This window comes from Vulpes lagopus, chromosome 3 (assembly GCF_018345385.1).
Source record: "Vulpes lagopus strain Blue_001 chromosome 3, ASM1834538v1, whole genome shotgun sequence".
Classification (NCBI taxonomy): Eukaryota; Metazoa; Chordata; class Mammalia; order Carnivora; family Canidae; genus Vulpes; species Vulpes lagopus.
In genome coordinates this window covers 89433961-89452912 of record NC_054826.1, presented here as the reverse complement: position 1 = coordinate 89452912, position 18952 = coordinate 89433961, and the positions used below count along the sequence as shown (strand labels likewise).

Sequence of the window (18952 nt, the reverse complement as noted above, 5' to 3'; positions counted from 1 at the left end):
TTGCCCCCATGTTGACAATTAGATTTAAAGACTGAATTATTATTATTATTTAAGATTTTTATTTTATTGATTTGAGAAAGAGAGACAGCATGAGCAGGGAGGAGGAGGCAGAGGGAGAGGGAGAAGCAGACTTTGTTGAGCAGGGAGCCCATTGTTGGGGCTGGATCTCAGGACCCTGAGATCATGACCTGAGCTGAAGGCAGACATTTAACTGACTAAGCCAATCCAGTGTCCCAAGAAGATAATTTTTTTGAAGAGAATTTTATAAAAGATGTGCATTTGCCCTACACCCAGTGACTGAGGAGTTCCTCGAAGAATTCCTCAGTGTATTCAAGTATCAAAGAGCTAGTTTTAAATATTTAACAAATCCTAAACCAACTCACAGCAGTAGCACTCAAAAGGGAATGTTTCTGTTACCCTTTCCTGTCTTCCTTTACTATATTCCAATCCCGAGTGTTCACAAGTTAGCCACACACAACACATTCCCCAATTTCAGGCTTCCCACCTGTGTTCCACATCACAGTCTTCACCCAGTCTGAGAATCCTCTTACCTTGTCTTCCTTCCCATTGAGTTTTTAAGGCCTCATTGAGATACTCCTCCCTTGACAATCCTCACCTGGAATGATCTGGCCCTTTTTTGGTTTTCCTTGATTTGCTGTCACACATTGTATTAATGCCCCTATCAATATAGTTCTTCTTATTTATTTATTTATTTATTTATTTATTTATTTATTTATTTATTTATGATAGTCACACACACACAGAGAGAGAGGCAGAGACACAGGCAGAGGGAGAAGCAGGCTCCATGCCCCGTGAGCCCGACGTGGGATTCGATCCTGGGTCTCCAGGATCGCGCCCTGGGCCAAAGGCAGGCGCTAAACTGCTGCGCCACCCAGGGATCCCTAGTTCTTCTTTTTTTATTTTTTATTTTTTAAATTTTAAAAAAAGATCTATTTATTTATTTATTCAGAGAGAGCAAAAGAGAGGCAGAGACACAGGCAGAGAGAGAAGCAGGCTCCATGCAGGGAGCCCGACGTGGGACTCGATCCCGGGTCTCCAAGATCACACCCCGGGCTGCAGGCGGTGCTAAACCGCTGCGCCACTGGGGCTGCCCTAGTTTTTCTTTTTTTAAAAGATATTCTTCCTTCCTTCCTTCCTTCCTTCCTTCCTTCCTTCCTTCCTTCCTTCCTTCCTTCTTCCTTTCTTTTTCTTCTTTCTTTCTTTCTTTCTTTCTTTCTTTCTTTCTTTCTTTCTTCTTTCTTTCTTTTTCTTTCTTCTTTCAGAGAAAGAGACTATGATCGTGCCTGTGAGAAAGCAAATGCAAAATGTATGAGGTTTGAAAAGTAGTGACTTTAGTCTTAATTCTTTGCCCCAATGTTGACAGTTAGATTTAAGGACAGAATTATTATTATTATTATTATTATTATTATTATTATTATTATTATTGGGCAGGGAGGCCAATGCAGGGCTTAATCCTGGGACCCCAGGATCAGAGCCAGGTCTGAAGGCAGATGCTTAATGACTGAGCCACCCAGGGGCCCCATCATGGCTCTTCTTTTTAAGAACAGCTTTATTGAGATAAAATTCATACAGCATACAATTCACCCGTACCCCTAAATGGTTTTTAGTATATTCAGAGAGATGTGCAACTATCACTATAATATTGTGATTTATAAGAAATATATGCTTGGTCATTCCAATGACCAAAATTTTTCCCATATATATTTGGCGCTTAATTTTCCAAAAAAGACATAGAGATGACTAACAGACACATGAAACGATGCTCAACATTACTCATCATCAGGGAAATACAAATCAAAACCATGATGAGATAACATCTCACACCTGTGAGGGTGGCTAAAATTAACAGCACAAGAAACAACAGTTGCAGGCAAGGATGCGGAAAAAGGGGAACCCTCTTGCACTGGCACTGTTGATGGGAATGCAAAGTGGTGCATCCACTCTAGAGAACGGTATGGAGTTTTCTTAGAAAGTTAGACATAGAACTACCCTACAATCCAGCAATTGCACTACCAGGTATTACCCAAAGTATACAAAAATACAGATTTAAAGGGATACAGGAGCCCTGAAGTTTATAGCAGTAGCCAAAGTATAGAGAAAGCCCAAATGTCCATCAACTGATGAATAGATAAAGAAGTGTACACACACACACACACACACACTGAAATATTACTCAGCAATCAAAAAGAATGAAATCTTGCCATTTGCAATGATGTGGTTGGAGTTAGAGAGTATTATGCTAAGTGAAATAAGTCAGTCAGAGAAAGCCAAATACCATATGACTTCACTCATATGTGGAATTTTTTTGAAAGACTTTTATTTATTTATTTATTTGTGACAGACGGGGAGGGGGGCAGAGACATAGGCAGAAGGAGAAGTATGCTTCCTGCAGAGAGCCCAATGTGGGACTCGATCTCAGGTCCCTGGGATCATGCCCTGAGCTGAAGGCAGATGCTCAACAGCTGAGCCACCCAGGCGTCACCATATGTGGAATTTAAGAAAGAAAACAGATGAACATATGAGAAGGGGGAAAAGAAAAAAAGGACAGAGGGAAACAAGCCATAAGAGACTCTTTTAAGTTTCCTTAAAACCCCGAGAGGACAGTTTTTTGGACCCTTTCTCTTTGGAGAGCTTCCATGTGGTAGGAACAAGAATGCTTCCACATGCTACTGAGCTGGGCCCCAAGTTCCCCAGAAGCTTCTTTATTCAGGACCTCCCCTAGGAGTCTCTTCATCCGTATCCTTTATCATATCCTTAATAAACTGGTAAATATAAGGGTTTCCCTGAGTTGTGTGCATTGCTCTAGCAAATTAATTGAGCCTAAAGAGAAGACTGTTAGAACCTCCAACCTGTAGCTGGTTACTCAGTAGTAACGTGTATCAGCCTGGGACTTGCAACTGGCATCTAAAATGGGGAGTGGGAGGAGACTGAGCCCTTAACCTGTTGGAACATGATGATATCTCTAGGTAGCACTCTGCTGGTGTGCAAGAATTATTTGGTGTTGTGTGGGGGAAACACCCACATACATTGGAATTCGGTCTGGGAACCCTAAAAGAATGATCGTATCAATTCTAGAACATTTTCATCACCTAGAAAAGAAATGTTGTACCCTTTACTTATCACCCCTCATTTTACATCTCTCCCCTCCCAGTCAGAAACAAACACTAATCTACTCTCTCTATAGATTTCTCTACTATAGATATTTCAAATGAATGGAATATAATATGTGGTCTTCTGTGACAAGTTTCTCTCTCACTTAGGGCAAAGAGTTCAAGGCTCAGCACATTGGAGCATGTATCAGTACTATATTCCTTTTTATGACCAAATTATATTTCATTGTATGAATGTGCTACATTTTTTTAAATCCATTTGTCAGTTGATAGACATTAGGTTGTTTTCACCTTTTGGCTATTGTGAATAATGCTGCTATGAACATTCGTGTATAAGTTTTGGTGGGGATATAGGTTTCATCTCTCTTGGGTCTGTAGCTAGGAGTGGAATTGCCAGGTCATGTGATAACTCTGTGTTTATTCATTTCAGGACCTGCCAGACTTTTTCTAAGTGATTGTGCCAACTGCAACATCAGGAGATCCTGCTGCTCCTTCTCTTACCCCATTGTATTGCACACCAAAGGAATCTCCCATGGGCACAGTTCTTCTCCAGCCTCAGAACATGGATTGGGATAGACCATCCAAAGTGTTGTGGGACACCAAAGCCCCAACACATGGAGGATTACAGCAGAAGTCTTGTTGTCAAGTGGACTGGATGCTGTTCCTGTAGCCCCCTGCAGATCTGATAATGCAGGAGGGAGTGGGAGGAAGAGAGAGAGAGACACCACTCAGATTTTTTTTGTATATATATTTTTAAAGATTTTATTTATTTATTCATGAGAGACACAGAGAGAAAGAGAGGCAGAGACACAGGCAGAGGGAGAAGCAGGCTCCATGCACCGGGAGTCCGACGTGGGATTCGATCCCGGGTCTCCAAGATCACGCCCTGGGCCAAAGGCAGGCGCCAAACCACTGCGCCACCCAGGGATCCCCTCATTGTGGTTTTGATTTGTATTTCCCTGATGGCCAGTGATGCAGAACATTTTCTCATGTGTTTGTTGGCCATGTCTATGTCTTCCTCTGTAAAATTTCTGTTCATATCTTCTGCCCATTTCACGATTGGATTGTTTATTTCTTTGCTGTTGAGGTTTTTGTTTGTTTGTTTGTTTTTGTTTTGCTGTTGAGTTTGATAAGTTTTTTATAGATCTTAGATACTAGCCCTTTATCTGATAGGTCATTTGCAAATATCTTCTCCCATTCTGTAGGTTGTCTTTTAGTTTTGTTGACTGTATCCTTTGCTGTGCAGAAGCTTTTTATCTTGAGTAAGTCCCAGTAGTTCATTACTTTTGTTTCCCTTGCCTTCATAGATGTATCTTGCAAGAAATTGGTGTGGCCAAGTTCAAAAAGGGTGTTGCCTGTGTTCTCCTCTAAGATTTTGATGGATTATTGTCTCACATTTAGATCTCTCATCCATTTTGAGTTTATCTTTGTGTATGGACACAACTCAGATTTTATTGCATGTCCCAGCTTACTCTTCTGGAAAATTCAGTCCCTGGAAAGCAACCAGCTTTCCAGCTGTAAGTCAGTTTCAGGAGTTCTTTCCTCCTTCCTTCCCTCAATTCTTCCCTCTACCCTCTTCCTTCCTTTCCTTCCTTCCTTCCTTCCTTCCTTCCTTCCTTCCTTCCTTCCTTCCTTCCTTCCTTCCTTCCTTCCTTCCTTCCTTCCTTCCTTCCTTCCTTCCTTCCTTCCTTCCTTCCTTTCTTTCTTTCTTTCTTTCTTTCTTTCTTTCTTCTTTCTTTCTTTTTCTTACTTTCTTCCAACTTAATTTTTTCCAATGACAAAAAAAAAATACTATTACAAACACTTTAGAACACACTGCAAAATATTAAAATGGAAAGAAAAATACCTCTCAGAAATGATCATTGTTAACATTTTAATAGTTCCTTTTAGGCTTATTAGTGCACAGTTTTAAAAAATCACAGAATAGAACATATTTGCGGTAGACCTCCAGCCTCCCTGTATGCAAGCTGTTGTCTAATGCTGCCCCCCCCCACACACATACCCATGCGACTCTGGGCTTGGTCATCCTGACTTGCTTTGGCCAACAGGACGTTAGCAAACATGAGGCAAAGCAGAGTGCTCACACCTTGAGGCTTGTTCTCTTGCTGCTCTTTGAGTCCACCTAAACACTATGAGAAGAAGCCCAGGGTAGCCTGTTGGAGGATGAGAGATCACATGGAACAGAGATGAACTAACTGTTCTGGATGAAGCCCTCTTAGACCATCAGCCTGCCAGCCACCAGATATGAGAATAAGGCTGTCCCAGACTATTCAGATCCAGCTGCAAAACACCTAGACACACAAAACAAGGGAAATAATAAACGCTTAAGTGAATTAAGCAACTAAATTTGGAGTTGTTTGTCACATGGCAAAAGATGACTGGTATACTAATTTACCTAAAATCCTGTGACCTATTTTTTTTGCACTTGATATTTCTTTTTTTTTTTTTTTTTTAAGATTTTATTTATTTATTCATGAGAGACATAGAGAGAGTCAGAGACATAGGCAGGCTCCCTATGGGGAGCCTGATGTGGGACTCGATCCTGGGACCCTGGTATCATGCCCTGAGCCGAAGGCAGACACTCAACCACTGAGCCACGCAGGTATCCCGCACTGGATATTTCAACACAAGCACTTTGTCATATGATTACAACTCTTCATGAACATCTGTTTTTAATGATCACATAATAGTCCCTTGAGGGACAGATCTAGTTTACAAAATTGTTGCCTATTGTTTGACATTTAGGTTGCCGTAATTTTGGCAATCGTAATGCTCATGGGATTGATATTCTTATGCATAAAGGTTTTTCCTAAATTAGATTATTAGATTTTCTCAGCATGGACCCTCTGGAATTACAGAATTACAGAGTCAAGGTGAAAGATCTTTTATTTTATTTACCTCCTTACTGTGGAAATTTAAACAAAATACTGAAGAGTATAATGCATTTAATGGGCCAGAATTCAGCTTTAATAATTACTAATATTTGCCATTTTTCTTTCGTGTATATATTCCTCATCCCCACGTTTTTTTCCTGAGGTATTTTAATCTCTCCTTTTACATAAGCATTTTTAGTATGTATTTCTAACTGATAAGAATTAAAAAAAAAACAATACATAAGCATAATTTCATCATCACACTTAACAGCACGAACAACAGACATTAAAATCTTCCAACAATAAATCCATGTTAATTTCCCCTCATTTTCTGAAATTATATTGATTTGAAGGTTAAGAAGGTCTTGGTTGATATATGTCTTATCACTCTTGTAAATTCTCCATAAACTGGATTTGGTTGATTGCATCCTTATGATAACATTTAACACATTTCTCTAACCTTTATATTTTCTGTTATTCCAGACATTTGATTAGATTAAAACATTTTTTGCATGAATACTTCATTGGGAATAGTATGCTTTCTAATACATCACATCAAAAGCCTCCAGAACATCCGGTTGGCCCTTTGTGTGATCTTAAGATTGTTCCGAAGCTGTCAGCCTGATCATTTCACCAAATGTTTTCCACAGCCACCGATAGCCACTGCTTAAATGTATTACCTCATGAGGGATTGTAAATACAGATTTTCTGGGGATCCCTGGGTGGCTCAGCGGTTTAGCTCCTGCCTTCAGCCTGGGGCATGATCCTGGAGACCCAGGGTTGAGTCCCGCGAGGGGCTCCCTGCATGGAGCCTGCTTCTCCCTATGCCTGTGTGTCTCTGTCTCTCTCTGTGTCTCTCATGAATAAATAAATAAAATCTTTAAATAAAAAATACAGATTTTCTAATCCTATAATTCCTTTTGCTGTAAAAAGAACTTTCTTTCATCAACTATTTGAGTATCCTAAAATAGAGTTGATAAGGAAAGTCAGGATAAATGCTTAATTCTTTTTTTCCTTTACCAACTTGCAGAACGAATTGGTATCCCAGAACTTCAAACGATACTTTTACTTTTGTTTTTTAGTATTAAATATTTATTTGAGAGAGAGAGAGAGAGAGTGGGGGGGAAGGGCAGTGGGAGAAGGAAGAAGACCCTTCTCCCTCTGCCTGTGTCTCTGCCTCTCTCTCTGTGTCTCTCATGAATAAATAAATAAATAAAATCTTTAAATAAAAAAAGACTGGATATTCTTGTTAAAATAGATGGATAGATCATATATATTGTATATTTATATGTAAATATGTATTACATATAAATCAATTGTTGTCATGGAGAATGTAAATGGACATCAATATTTTTTTAAATAGTCCTGGGTGATTTTATAGTACAACCAGGGTTGGGAATCACTAAACCAGTGCTTCTCAATCTGTGTTTACAAATCGCCTAGGCATATTGTTAAAAGACAAATCAGATTTGGCAGGACTAGGGTGGAGATGAGATTATATATTGTATATATATGTATTATAAATATACTAATATATTTCTACATTATATGTATTAAATGAATATATATATTATAAATATATATAAATATTTGCTATCAATAGGTTTTTAAAAATTGTATCTGTGCTAATTTGCCTTTATTTTTCGTTCCTAGAGGCTGAAAATTTTCTGTATGGGGTGCTGGTAAGGATGACAACAGACCTTCAGTTTTGGGGGCTGGCAATAGGTGTGCAGTTGAGTTCTAGGCACATATGTGGCATTGGTGCTGGTGGCAGTTGTGGGCGTAGTTGGTTTGCATCCCTAGCATGAGTGCAGATGGGCTCAGTGCCTGGCAGTGGGAAGACTGGTTCCTTCATTAGGTCAGTTCTGAAACCGTCTTAGGCACTTATTTCTGGGAGCTCAGCTCCAAGCTCCTAATTGGTTCTTGGAGTACCCCAGTGCCTTTTCAGAGCTGAAGCATGTTTTGATGTTATAACTGAGAATATTTTTATTTTTTTTATTTTTTTTATAACTGAGAATCTTGACTAACAGTAGGCAAAACTAAATTGGGGAAGAAAGGTATTGTATCCGGTATGAATTGTAGGTGCTGTCTACAGTTCAGATGGATCCTTGATATTCTAAAGTGTGTAAAGTCTGGTCCATGTGGACCAGCAGCACCAGTCCCTGAGAACTTGTTGAAATGCTTAAATTCACTCCACCCCAGTCCTGTTGAATCTTATTTGCCCTTTTTATTTTTTGGAAAGAGACAGAGAGTGAGAGAGCGCGCGTGTGCACCTGAGGTTGGTGGGGGGTGGTGCAGGGGCAACGGGAGAGGGAAAATCGTAAGCTGGCTCCATGGAGCCTGATGGGCTCGATCTCACCACCCTGAAATCAGGACCTGGGCCAAAATCAAGAGTCGGGTGCTTAACCAACTGAGCCACTCAGGCGCCCCTGATTTGCCTTTTAACAATATGCCCACAGGATTTATAAACACAGATTGAGAAGCCCTGGTCTAGTGTTTCCTAATGCTGGCTGTGCTTTAAAATCACTTGGAGACTATTTAAAAAAATATTGATATCCATTTACATTCTCCATGACAACAATTTATTCAGGAAAGAATCATCAATGGATCCTAAAGCCACAGGGCAAAAGGTTGTTGGGGCATTGCTTATTCTCAAAGAATTTCCCCACAGATCACTTATTAGTTACAAAAGGGAAGAATGACCTTTATTTTATTTTATTTTTTTTAAATGAACTTTACAGCAGAGAAATCTAGCAGAATCCACATAAAAAGGAACAAAACTTAGCAACACAAATAATTGGGGCAAGTAACATCATGAGCTTCCTGATAAGAACACGTCACCTATGTAGAATTTCTGCCAAAAATGAAAATGATTAACCTGAATCTAATACTGAGCAACAAAGAAATACAGATAAATCCAAACTGAGAGACAATCTGCTGAACAGCTGTCCTGGACTCTTCAAAAATGTGTTTCATGAGTGCTGAAAAAGACTGGGAATTGTCCTAGATCGAAAGCAACTGAAAAGACATGAAAACTAAATGCATCTTTAATCACATACTAAACTGAGGGTGGAAAGGCTATGAAAGATATTTTCAGGCCAATTTGGGGGAAATTTGATTATTAGTTAATAGTATTGTATTAATGTTAAATACTCTGGGTGTGATAATTATAATGTGATTTATGGAGAAGAGTAAATTTGTTCTCAGGACACACGCTGAAATATTAAGAGACAAAGTGTCATGAGACCTATAGTTTTAATGATTTTTTTTTTAAGATTTTATTTATTCAAGAGAGACAGAGAGGAAGCAGAGACACAGGCAGAGGGAGAAGCAGGCTCCCTGCAGGGATCCTGATGTGGGACTTGATCCTGGGTCTCCAGGATCACTCCCTGGGCCGAAGGCAGGTGCTAAACTGCTGAGCCAGCCAGGGATCCCCTGTTTTAAATGATTAAAAAAAAATTATAGATAAAAGAGAAATAAAGGAGGTGGGGGCAGGGGGGAAAGAGAAATAAAAACAAAATGGTAATATTTGGTAGACCCAGACCAAGGGTCAGTAATTTTTTTCTGTGAAGAACCAGATAGTACATTAGGCATTAGTTTCTTCTTTTTTTTTTTTTTTTAATTTTTATTTATTTATGATAGGCACACAGTGAGAGAGAGAGAGAGGCAGAGACACAGGCAGAGGGAGAAGCAGGCTCCATGCACCGGGAGCCTGACGTGGGATTCGATCCGGGGTCTCCAGGATCGCGCCCTGGGCCAAAGACAGGCGCTAAACCGCTGCGCCACCCAGGGATCCCTAGGCATTAGTTTCTGTCGTCATACTCAACTCCACTGTTTTAGTGTGAAAGCCGTCATAAACAAAATAGGTCTGGCTATGTTTCAATAAAACTTTATTTGTGGAAAAATATGTACTAATTTTAGCTCATTAAAATTAGAAAATAGCCATTTCAAAAATTTCCTTCTCAGACTTGGTGAAAGGGAACTTTGTTTTACTTTCCATACTGTTTAAATGTTCAAAAGAGTGCTTTGAGTTTTTTGTTTTTTTTTTCACTAAATTGCTTCTTAGATTAGTCAGCTTTTGCTGCAGTAACAAACAACCCCAAATTTCAGTGGTTTATAATAAATATTTGTTTCTCATTTTATGTGAGGGCTGAAAATAGGCTGCACTTTGGCCCTGTGTATTTTCTTACTCTGGCACCCAGGCTGAAGGAACAGACCTATCTGGAACGTACTGTTCTCATAGCAGAGGGCAGAATTGCTAGAGACCAAGCCAAACTACGCAATTGCATTTAAGATTTCTGCTCAGACATGATGACGAGCCTGCTCCCAGGCCAAAGGCCAAAGGCCCAAGGCAGTTCCCAGTCAAGCCTCTCAATGGAAGTCTTAACCAGGGGAGTACGTATAATTACCTTATAGGGAAGGCAATGGAGAATTGTGAAACAATGATATACTTGACTACATTTATTTTTTTTTTTTTTAAGATTTTATTTATTTATTCACGACAGACACAGAGAGAAAGAGAGAGGCAGAGACACAGGCAGAGGGAGAAGCAGGCTCCATGCAGGAGCCTGATGTAGGACTGGATCCCAGGACCCCAGGATCACATCCCGGGCCAAAGGTGGCGCTAAACCGCTGGGCCACCAGGGCTGCCCTTGACTACATTTCCGTTCAGCTAAGTAAATTCCCTTTGAGAAAATATTTTCTATTTTTGTTCTTATATTTTTTTCCCTATTGATCCACTTTTTCCTTCTTAGTTTTTGATTCCCTATGTAAAACGTAGCTTCAGCAGTGCTTTTCAAACTGTAGATGGTAACCCATTAGTGAGGAATGAAATTAATTTAGTGGAGGCACAACTAGTCTTTTGTATAAAAACAGAATACAATAGAAAATTATAAGAGAACATTGCACATAGTAAAGATAAGGATTGTTTCATGAAACTTTTATTGCAGTTACATATATCTGTCCACAAACTAATAAAAGTTATAATTTTTGCTGTGAGTTTCAGTAAAAAAAATTTAAGTGTTGATGGAAAGAACAAGCTAGGCTGGGTGCCTACGCACTTCCAATTCCCATCTGGATTCAAGGATGCTGGCATCCAGGGTAGAGGGAAGCTGGTTGCAGAATCTGATCACCAAGACACCCCTGAAGGCCGAGGGACTGTCATGGATACAGCAGAGTGGCAGTCTTCTCCTCTTTCCTGTGTTGCATTCTCCTCAGCTGCAGAGACTAGAAATCCTAAAACTACATTTCCCAGGCACCTATGTGGCAGGGCTCCAGGTGGGTTTTAGCTTCCACTCATCACATGTTGTGGTAGGTCAGAACTGCACACATTCTTTGCTACTCCTCCCATTGAGAGGTAGAATCCCAGGAATCTGATGTTGGAGACTCGTATGGCCAAAAGAATGCAGCAGAAATGATATTCTTGAACTTCGTTCCTAAGTTCCTAAGAAGTCTTACAGCGTCCACCTCTTGGAATGTTTTCTCTGGAGGAGCCAGCTTCTGTGTGAGAAGTCTGACTGTCCTCAACAGCCATCCTGTGAGAAGCCCAAGCATCTGGAGGATGAGAGCAGCACGTAGAGGTGCTCAGTATGGCAGTGAACAGTATTCTTTTGGAAATAATAAAATTTGGAAGTAAATCCTCCAGCCCCAACTACACCAGCATGGATCAGAGATGAACCACCCAACTGAGCCCTCTCCTGACTCACAAATCATGATCAAAATAAAATGGTTATTTAAGCCACCAAGTTTCAAGGTACTGTGTTTTATAACAATAGATGAATGGAAGAGATGCCTTTTCTCAAGACTTGGAACGGAGTTAAGCAGAGAGACAGTGGCATGCAAGGTGCCCGAGGGATCAAAGGTTGCATCTTGTTTGGGCATCTTGAAGATGTGTGGTATGCACCTTTCCCTTTAGGCCTCCACCCTTAGCAGCACCCAAACTCCAGGATAGGACATTTGGGAACCAAGAGACATTGTGCTGAGAGAATCCAGAGGCTAACACTAAGGACCACAGGAAAGCCAAGGAGAATTGGGGGTATAGAGCCAGAAATGAAGCTGGACAGAGTGAGAAACTCAGAGGGCTAACATTTGCTGGATACTTGCTGTGTGCCAAGACTACATCCTCACTCTATGAATGTGATTTTATTTGATCCCTCCAACTATCTTTTTTTTTTTTTTTTTTTTTTTAGGATTTATTTATTCAGAGAGAGCGCGAGAGAGGCAGAGACACAGGCAGAGGGAGAAGCAGGCATCATACAGAGAGCCTGATGTGGGACTCGATCCAGGGTCTCCAGGATCACACCCCAGGCTGCAGTCGGCGCCAAACCGCTGCGCCACCGGGGCTGTCCTCCCCCCAACTATCTTACGTGAAGAAATTAAGGCACAAAGAAGCTAAGTAAATTCAAGGTCCTGCGACCAGTAAATGGCAGAGCATGGATTCATCTGACTGACTGCTTGTGCTCCTAGCAGCCACTTACACTGGAATGGCTTCCAAGACCAAGGGCCAAGTCATTCAAAGGATGTTGAAACCACAGTGAGCATTAAAGGGCACGTGAAGTGTGTGTATGTTCTGTGTGTGTGTGTGTGTGTGTGTGTGTGTGTGTGTATGTTCTTGCACAAAAGTACAGGTGGGATTCAGCCACACAGAATGGTCCTTGACTCAAGGTAACTCATGAGCGAGGCCCGACCCTCACTCTCTAAGACACTGTTTATAGACACCATTATTGTTTCTACTCTGTGAGTGCTGAAAGTTCCTGTTGGGATTCTAAGGCTCTTCTTTGCTCCTGGTAACCAGAGCCTGGGTTCACCTTAGCATGGCTCAAAGCCCCAGACAGTTCAGACCTCTTATACTGGTTCAGGTGTGATCCGGGTTGGGGCTGGCCAGGAAAATTGCTGGAAAAAGGGCTGGTGTAACTCCCATGATTGTGTTATACTATATGGTGAAAGGGACGTTACCCAAGTGGACCTAATCTGATCATACAAGCGCGCTAAAAGCAGAGTTTCTTTAGCAGAAGAAGTAGTGACAAAGGTTCCCTTTTTTGACCAAACTCTGGCCATGCTCCTCTGTGCCCTCTTCTCCACAAGGAGAAGTCCATGTTGGACTATAAAGACTTGAACAGGGATACCTGGGTGGCTCAGTGGTTGAGCATCTGCCTTTGGCTCAGGGCCAAAGATCCTGGAGTCCCAGATCAAGTCCCACATCGGGCTCCCTGCATGAAGCCTGCTTCTCCCTCTGCCTATGTTTCAGCCTTCTCTCTGTGTCTCTCATGAATGAATGAATGAATAAATAAATAAATAAAGAAAGAAAGAAAGAAAGAAAGAAAGACTTGAACAAACACTAACCTAGTTTCCAACAACTCAAGGCCACATCCCTCGGATAACCCTAGCCCTCTCAGCCCTGCCTGAGAAAGCTCAGTTGAGTTTTATTCACATTAGACTCTTTCCCCTATTGCAATAGTTGTTACTGATTTTCATCTGTCCCTAACCACTTTGACTAATGTCCAGCTTTGTTTACCTTTGACAGAAGTTGGAGAGATTCCAGGCAAGAATGATTCAACACACTGTTGTTGGTTTGAAGATGGAGGAGCCACGTGGCAAAGAATGAGGGTGGCTTGTGGAAGCCAAACACCCACAGGAAAACAGGGACCTCAGTCCCAGGAACTGAATTCTCCCCCTGAATTTTCTTGGAAATGAATTCTTTCTAGAGCGTACAGATAAGAGCCCAGTCAACATCTTGATTTATGCCTTGTTATATTTTGAGCAGAGAGCCCAGTCAAGCATGCCTGGACTTCTGTCCTACAAAACTGTGAGCTAATGGGTGGGCGTTGTTTTAAGCTGCTAACTTTGTGGTAACTTGTTACACAGCCATAGAAAAGGAATGCACCCTTGGTTTGACCCAGAAATCCCATTTCTAAGAATTTACCCTGAAGATATACTGTCAATAATACAAATACATAGGTTATTCACTGCAATATTATGTTTAATTGCAAAATGCTGGAAATTTCCTAAATGTCCAAGCAGAGGAGATTGGGTGAATAAACTCTGGCATAGACAAGAGCTCATGGAGTAAATAGAACAAGGAAGACTTCTGTGAGCTGAGATGCAATGATTTCCAGAAGATAACTGAAGAAATTTAATTGCAGAAAAGCATATTGTGAAGGAAAAACTGTTTTCCTCTACATTACACACAATACTCTGAATACATCTGTACTCCATATATGTGGTAGCTTTTCCCACATCAAGCAATTTTGTGATGCTGCCTAGGCAGCCTATAATTTAACTCAATTTTTACATGATCTGCCTAGAGAGAGCACCAGACCCCACAGGTTAAGGACTTAGTCCCATAAGATCTCCCCACTTCAGACATCAATCGTAAATCCAGGTTGTTACATGTGCTTCTGAAGGGCCATAAATTGGAGGTTCCCATAAACTCCTGTTTAGATTTCATTTATTCACTAGAGTGGCTCACAGAACTCAAAGAAATCAGTTTATTATAACATATTATAAAGAATACAGGGATCCCTGGGTGGCGCAGCGGTTTGGCGCCTGCCTTTGGCCCAGGGCGTGATCCTGGAGACCCGGGATCGAATCCCACGTCGGGCTCCCGGTGCATGGAGCCTGCTTCTCCCTTTGCCTATGTCTCTCTCTCTCTCTCTCTCTCTCTGTGTGACTATCATAAATAAATAAAAATTAAAAAAAAAAAGAATACAGATGGGGGTGCCTGGGTGGCTCAGTTAGTTAAGCGTCCAACTTTTGGTTTCAGCTCAGGTCATGATCTTAAGGTCATGCGATGGAGCCCCACATTAGGCTCCGTGCTAAGTGTAGAGTCAGCTTAAGATTCTCTCTCCCTCTGCCCCTCCTCCTGCTCTCTCTCGCTAAAGTAAAATAAACAAATAAATAAAACCTTTTTTTTAAAAAAGGATACAGATTAGCAGCCAGATGAAAAGGTACATAGGTTGGGGCCCAGCAGGATCCTGAAGACAGGAGCTTCTAGCCCATAGAACTGGGATGTGACACCCTTCAACATCTAAATGTCTTGTTCAAGAGTCAGTGGGAGATGCTGAAAGTTCCAATCCTCTAAATGCTTGGACTTTCCGGAGATGAGCCCCAATCTAAGGGTATCTAGGGGCCTCACGCTGTCACTTCATTTGCCTACAGTCAAGTGTGCTCAAAAAGGATCTCATTAGGAGTAACTAAAGACACTCCCATCATTCAAGAAATTCCAAGGATTTCAGGAGCTCTGTGCCAGGAGCCAGGGACAAAGACCAGATATATTCTCTATTTTTTTTTTTAAGATTTTATCTATTTATTCATGAGAGACACACACACAGAGAGAGAGAGAGAGAGAGAGGCAGAGACACAGGCAGAGGGAGAAGCAGGCTCCATGCAGGGATCCCAACGTGGGACTCGATCCCGGGTCTCCAGGATCAGGCCCTGGGCTGAAGGTGGTGCTAAACCGTTGAGCTGCCCAGACTGCCCTCTCTCTTTTTTAAGATTGTATATATTTATTTGAGAGGGAAGGAGGGAGAGAGAGCAAGTGAGAGCACAAGAGCAGGGGGAGGGAGAAGCAGACTCCCGCTGAGCAGGGAGCCCAAGTTGGGGCTTGATTCCAGGACCCCGGGATCATGACCTGAGCCAACGGCAGACACTTAACTGACTGAGCCATCCAGGCACCCCAAAGATGAGATCTATTTCTTTTATTACACACATGCAGTATGCTTATATTTTGCATGAGAAGAGAAAATGAGAAAATATACATATATCTGCTTATCATTACAAAATAAAACCCAGGAAGGATAAACAAGAAAACAATGCAGTTGGTTACATACAAGAGGTGGAAGGAAATAGGTGGAAATGATATTTCTCTGAGCATATCTTTCTGTATGATTTTGATTTTTGGAAGCATGGCCATCCCACATAGTCAACAGTAAAATTAAATCAGTAAGAATGTCAAGAAGGTACATTAAAACTGAAGGCAAACTAAAACTAAATCATGTTGTGAGTAAGTCCCATAATCACACTGAACAGGAAAAAAAAAAGAATTAATTCGAAGTAATTTAACACAGTATTCGACTATATTTTCTCCACTGGGGACCGGGGATGTTGTGAGGAGGGAGAAAAATTGCAAATACATCCTCAACTCTTTTTCCTGGGTCTGCTGTTTGAAATGGGGTGGGCAAAGCAATTCAGAAAGGATTCTAGGTGGAACAAACTATTTTAGGTATAATATAAGATTGAGCAAAAGTGTTGAGTTGGGAGCCAGGAATCTCACGTAGGGAGAAGGGACAACCAAATAGGGAATGGGAGAGATGGGAAATAGCCTCATGAGGGGGTATCAGTATAAATCCATGATTTCCAAGATCTGTATATGCAGATCTGTCTATGCCACACATGTATACATATGCAAACATATGTACATATGTACACGTGTGTATATATGCATGTATGTCCTAGCTCTGTCCATTGAAGGGGCCAAGAAGCAAGAACACTGCAGTAGCACAGAGGACACCTAATTCTCTGACCTTGAGCTCTAAGAACTTCACTACGAAATGAATCAGGCTCCTCAAAGAAATGAGGGAGACGTAGGCTAAGTCCTAGACATAAGAAATGCTTGGAATCCTATTATGCCAAAAAGTAAGGAAGTGCTTTTTTTAAAAGTGGGTTTAGGTTACATGGGCCTAGAAGACAGCTTGATGGGGTTCTCACTGGCAAATGTAGGACAATTTGAACACCAAAATAAGAACTGAATTATAAATCCCTAAAAAGGGATGCCTGGGTGGCTAAGCAGTTGAGCGTTTGCCTTCAGATCAGGGCGTGATCTCAGAGTCCCAGGATCGAGTCCCACATCAGGCTCCCTGCATCTCCCTCTGCTTCTCCCTCTGCCTGTGTCTCTGCCTCTTTCTCTGTGTCTCTCATGAATAAATAAATAAATAAATAAATAATCTTAAAAAAATAAAAAGAAAAAAATCCCTAAAAAAAATAGGAACTCATGAGTCTATAGCATGTGTCCACAAATACACAAATTGAGAGAGGGGAGATCTCTTGTTCATTGGAAAATGCTGACAGCAGAATGGAAATGTGGAGGGAGTGTTGGATTACCGTTTTGGAACTGTCATGGTAAAGAGTGGATGGGCAAGAATCATCAGTGGATGCTAAATCTAGGAGACAATTTTGATAAAGAACATGATTTGTGTGGTGCACCTGGGTGGTTCGGTGGGTTAAGAGACCAACTCCTGATTTCTACTCAGGTCATGATCTCAGGGATGTGCTCTAGGCAGGGCTCCATGCTCAGTGTGGAATCTGCTTGAGATCCTCTCTCTCCTTTTCCCTCTACCCCTTCCCCTACCTGTGTGCTCTCTCTCTCTGAAATAAATAAATAAAATCTTAAAAAAAGAATATGATATTTGCATGATGTCCCATACTGCTTATTAGTTGCAAGGGAGAAAAAAAATCCTAGCAATAATCATACAGTAAAGTATTTAGGGGTTAAAGGGCTTGATATATTTAACTCACTTTAAGATAGTTTAGGGGGAAATGTGTATTTTTATATTGTGCTACTTTTATTTTTGCAACTTGGTGAAAGTTTGACATTATTTATGGATGGCTTAAAAAAATTTTAAAACCTCCTACTTGGAAAGTCTCTAAGAGTAAAGCTCTTGCAGAATGCAGTTTTCATCCAAAGAGAGGGTTGGGGCCTGACTGAGTGATCATAGCAGATAAGTAGCCAGGCTAGGGGACTACAGCTGATAGGATAGAGAGGCTGAGCCCCAGGAAACCAAGGTGGGAATGGGCCTGAGGCCTGTAGAAGAGGTGAATGTCCACCACAAAATCTGATCCAACAGGCTACCCATACTAATGCATGCTTCTGGGCATGTACATCCTCAGCTTGGGCCAATCTCCCAGCCATAGGCCACTATCAGCCCTGACGACAAGCTTCCATCCCTGAAGATCTCCAAACATGGGTTCAGGATCTCCTATACCAGCCAGACGTGATCCTGACCTGCTGGAGCTTGTTCTTGGCTCCAATTCTGACTGCATTCCCTCATGCGACCTTGCGTGTATCTGGTGAGTTCTCCCTCCTCCCAGCATTCAGACCATGGCTTTCCTCCAGATTTTCTGGCTCAGTGTGTCTTGCCCTGGCCCTGATTCCATGTCTCCCTCTGACTCAGGGCTCTGGCTCCCTTCCCCAAGACCCCACCCTGCCTATGTTCTGGTCCTCCCTGCTAAGGTCCCACAAGAGTCCAAAGAATGGGCATGTGTAACCCAGAATCTGTCAGATTACTAAGACCCTCCACACCTATCATGTGAAAGGACAACTTGGGGCTCCTGCTCTGTCAACCCAGGTACTGAGCCAGTCATGTCTGCAGGACACTGCAGATACATAGTGACCCATGAAGCTGCAGACTGGGGGTGGAACCAGCTCCTGACTACTGAACACACCCAGCATGTCACAGTCCATGGCCCTCTCTCTAGGTCAGGCAGTGTTTGGGAAGCACAAGGAAGGAGCATCAGAAATAGGCTTGTTCAACAGACCTGATTCTTGGAGTCCCCCATTTTCAGCTAATACTTGCTTCCCCAACTCTAGCATATGAACTCCAGCTCTAGAGCAGCTGGTCCTAGAGTCTCCTCCCATTTCTGCTGCTTATTAGCTATGCCCCTTGCACTACTGTTTCTCCTCTGCAGCTTTAGTCTCTTCTTCTGTGATGTAAGGACAATGCACATGAAGACCCAGTGCAGCACCTGGAGTGTGGCTGGTGTTCAAAAGTAACAGCCACTGATTCAGGAAAGAATTGTCAACAGATGATTATGAAAAGTTTGATGAGGAAGAGGATCTTCATATAATTGTAAAGTATCTCTCCATAAATTACTAATTAATTTAAGAAGGGAGAAAAAAAATCAAAGGACACTATCAAGAAAGTGAAAAGACAACCCACAAATGGGAGTAATTTG

General features: G+C 41.6%; 1 protein-coding gene across 2 annotated transcripts in view; it reads right to left on the bottom strand.

The window, feature by feature from the left end:
- Window positions 1–10517: 10517 nt before the first annotated feature.
- Window positions 10518–18952, bottom strand: part of LOC121488081 (CGRP receptor component) — a 67778-nt gene continuing 59343 nt past the window's right edge. Inside the window, exon 6 of one of the 2 annotated variants that reach the window (XM_041750351.1) lies at window positions 10518–11557. In XM_041750351.1, the coding sequence (XP_041606285.1) occupies window positions 11342–11557 (216 nt within the window). In that variant the 3' untranslated portion in view covers window positions 10518–11341. The remainder of the gene's footprint in view (window positions 11558–18952) is intronic. The other variant, XM_041750352.1, reaches the window with a different exon arrangement.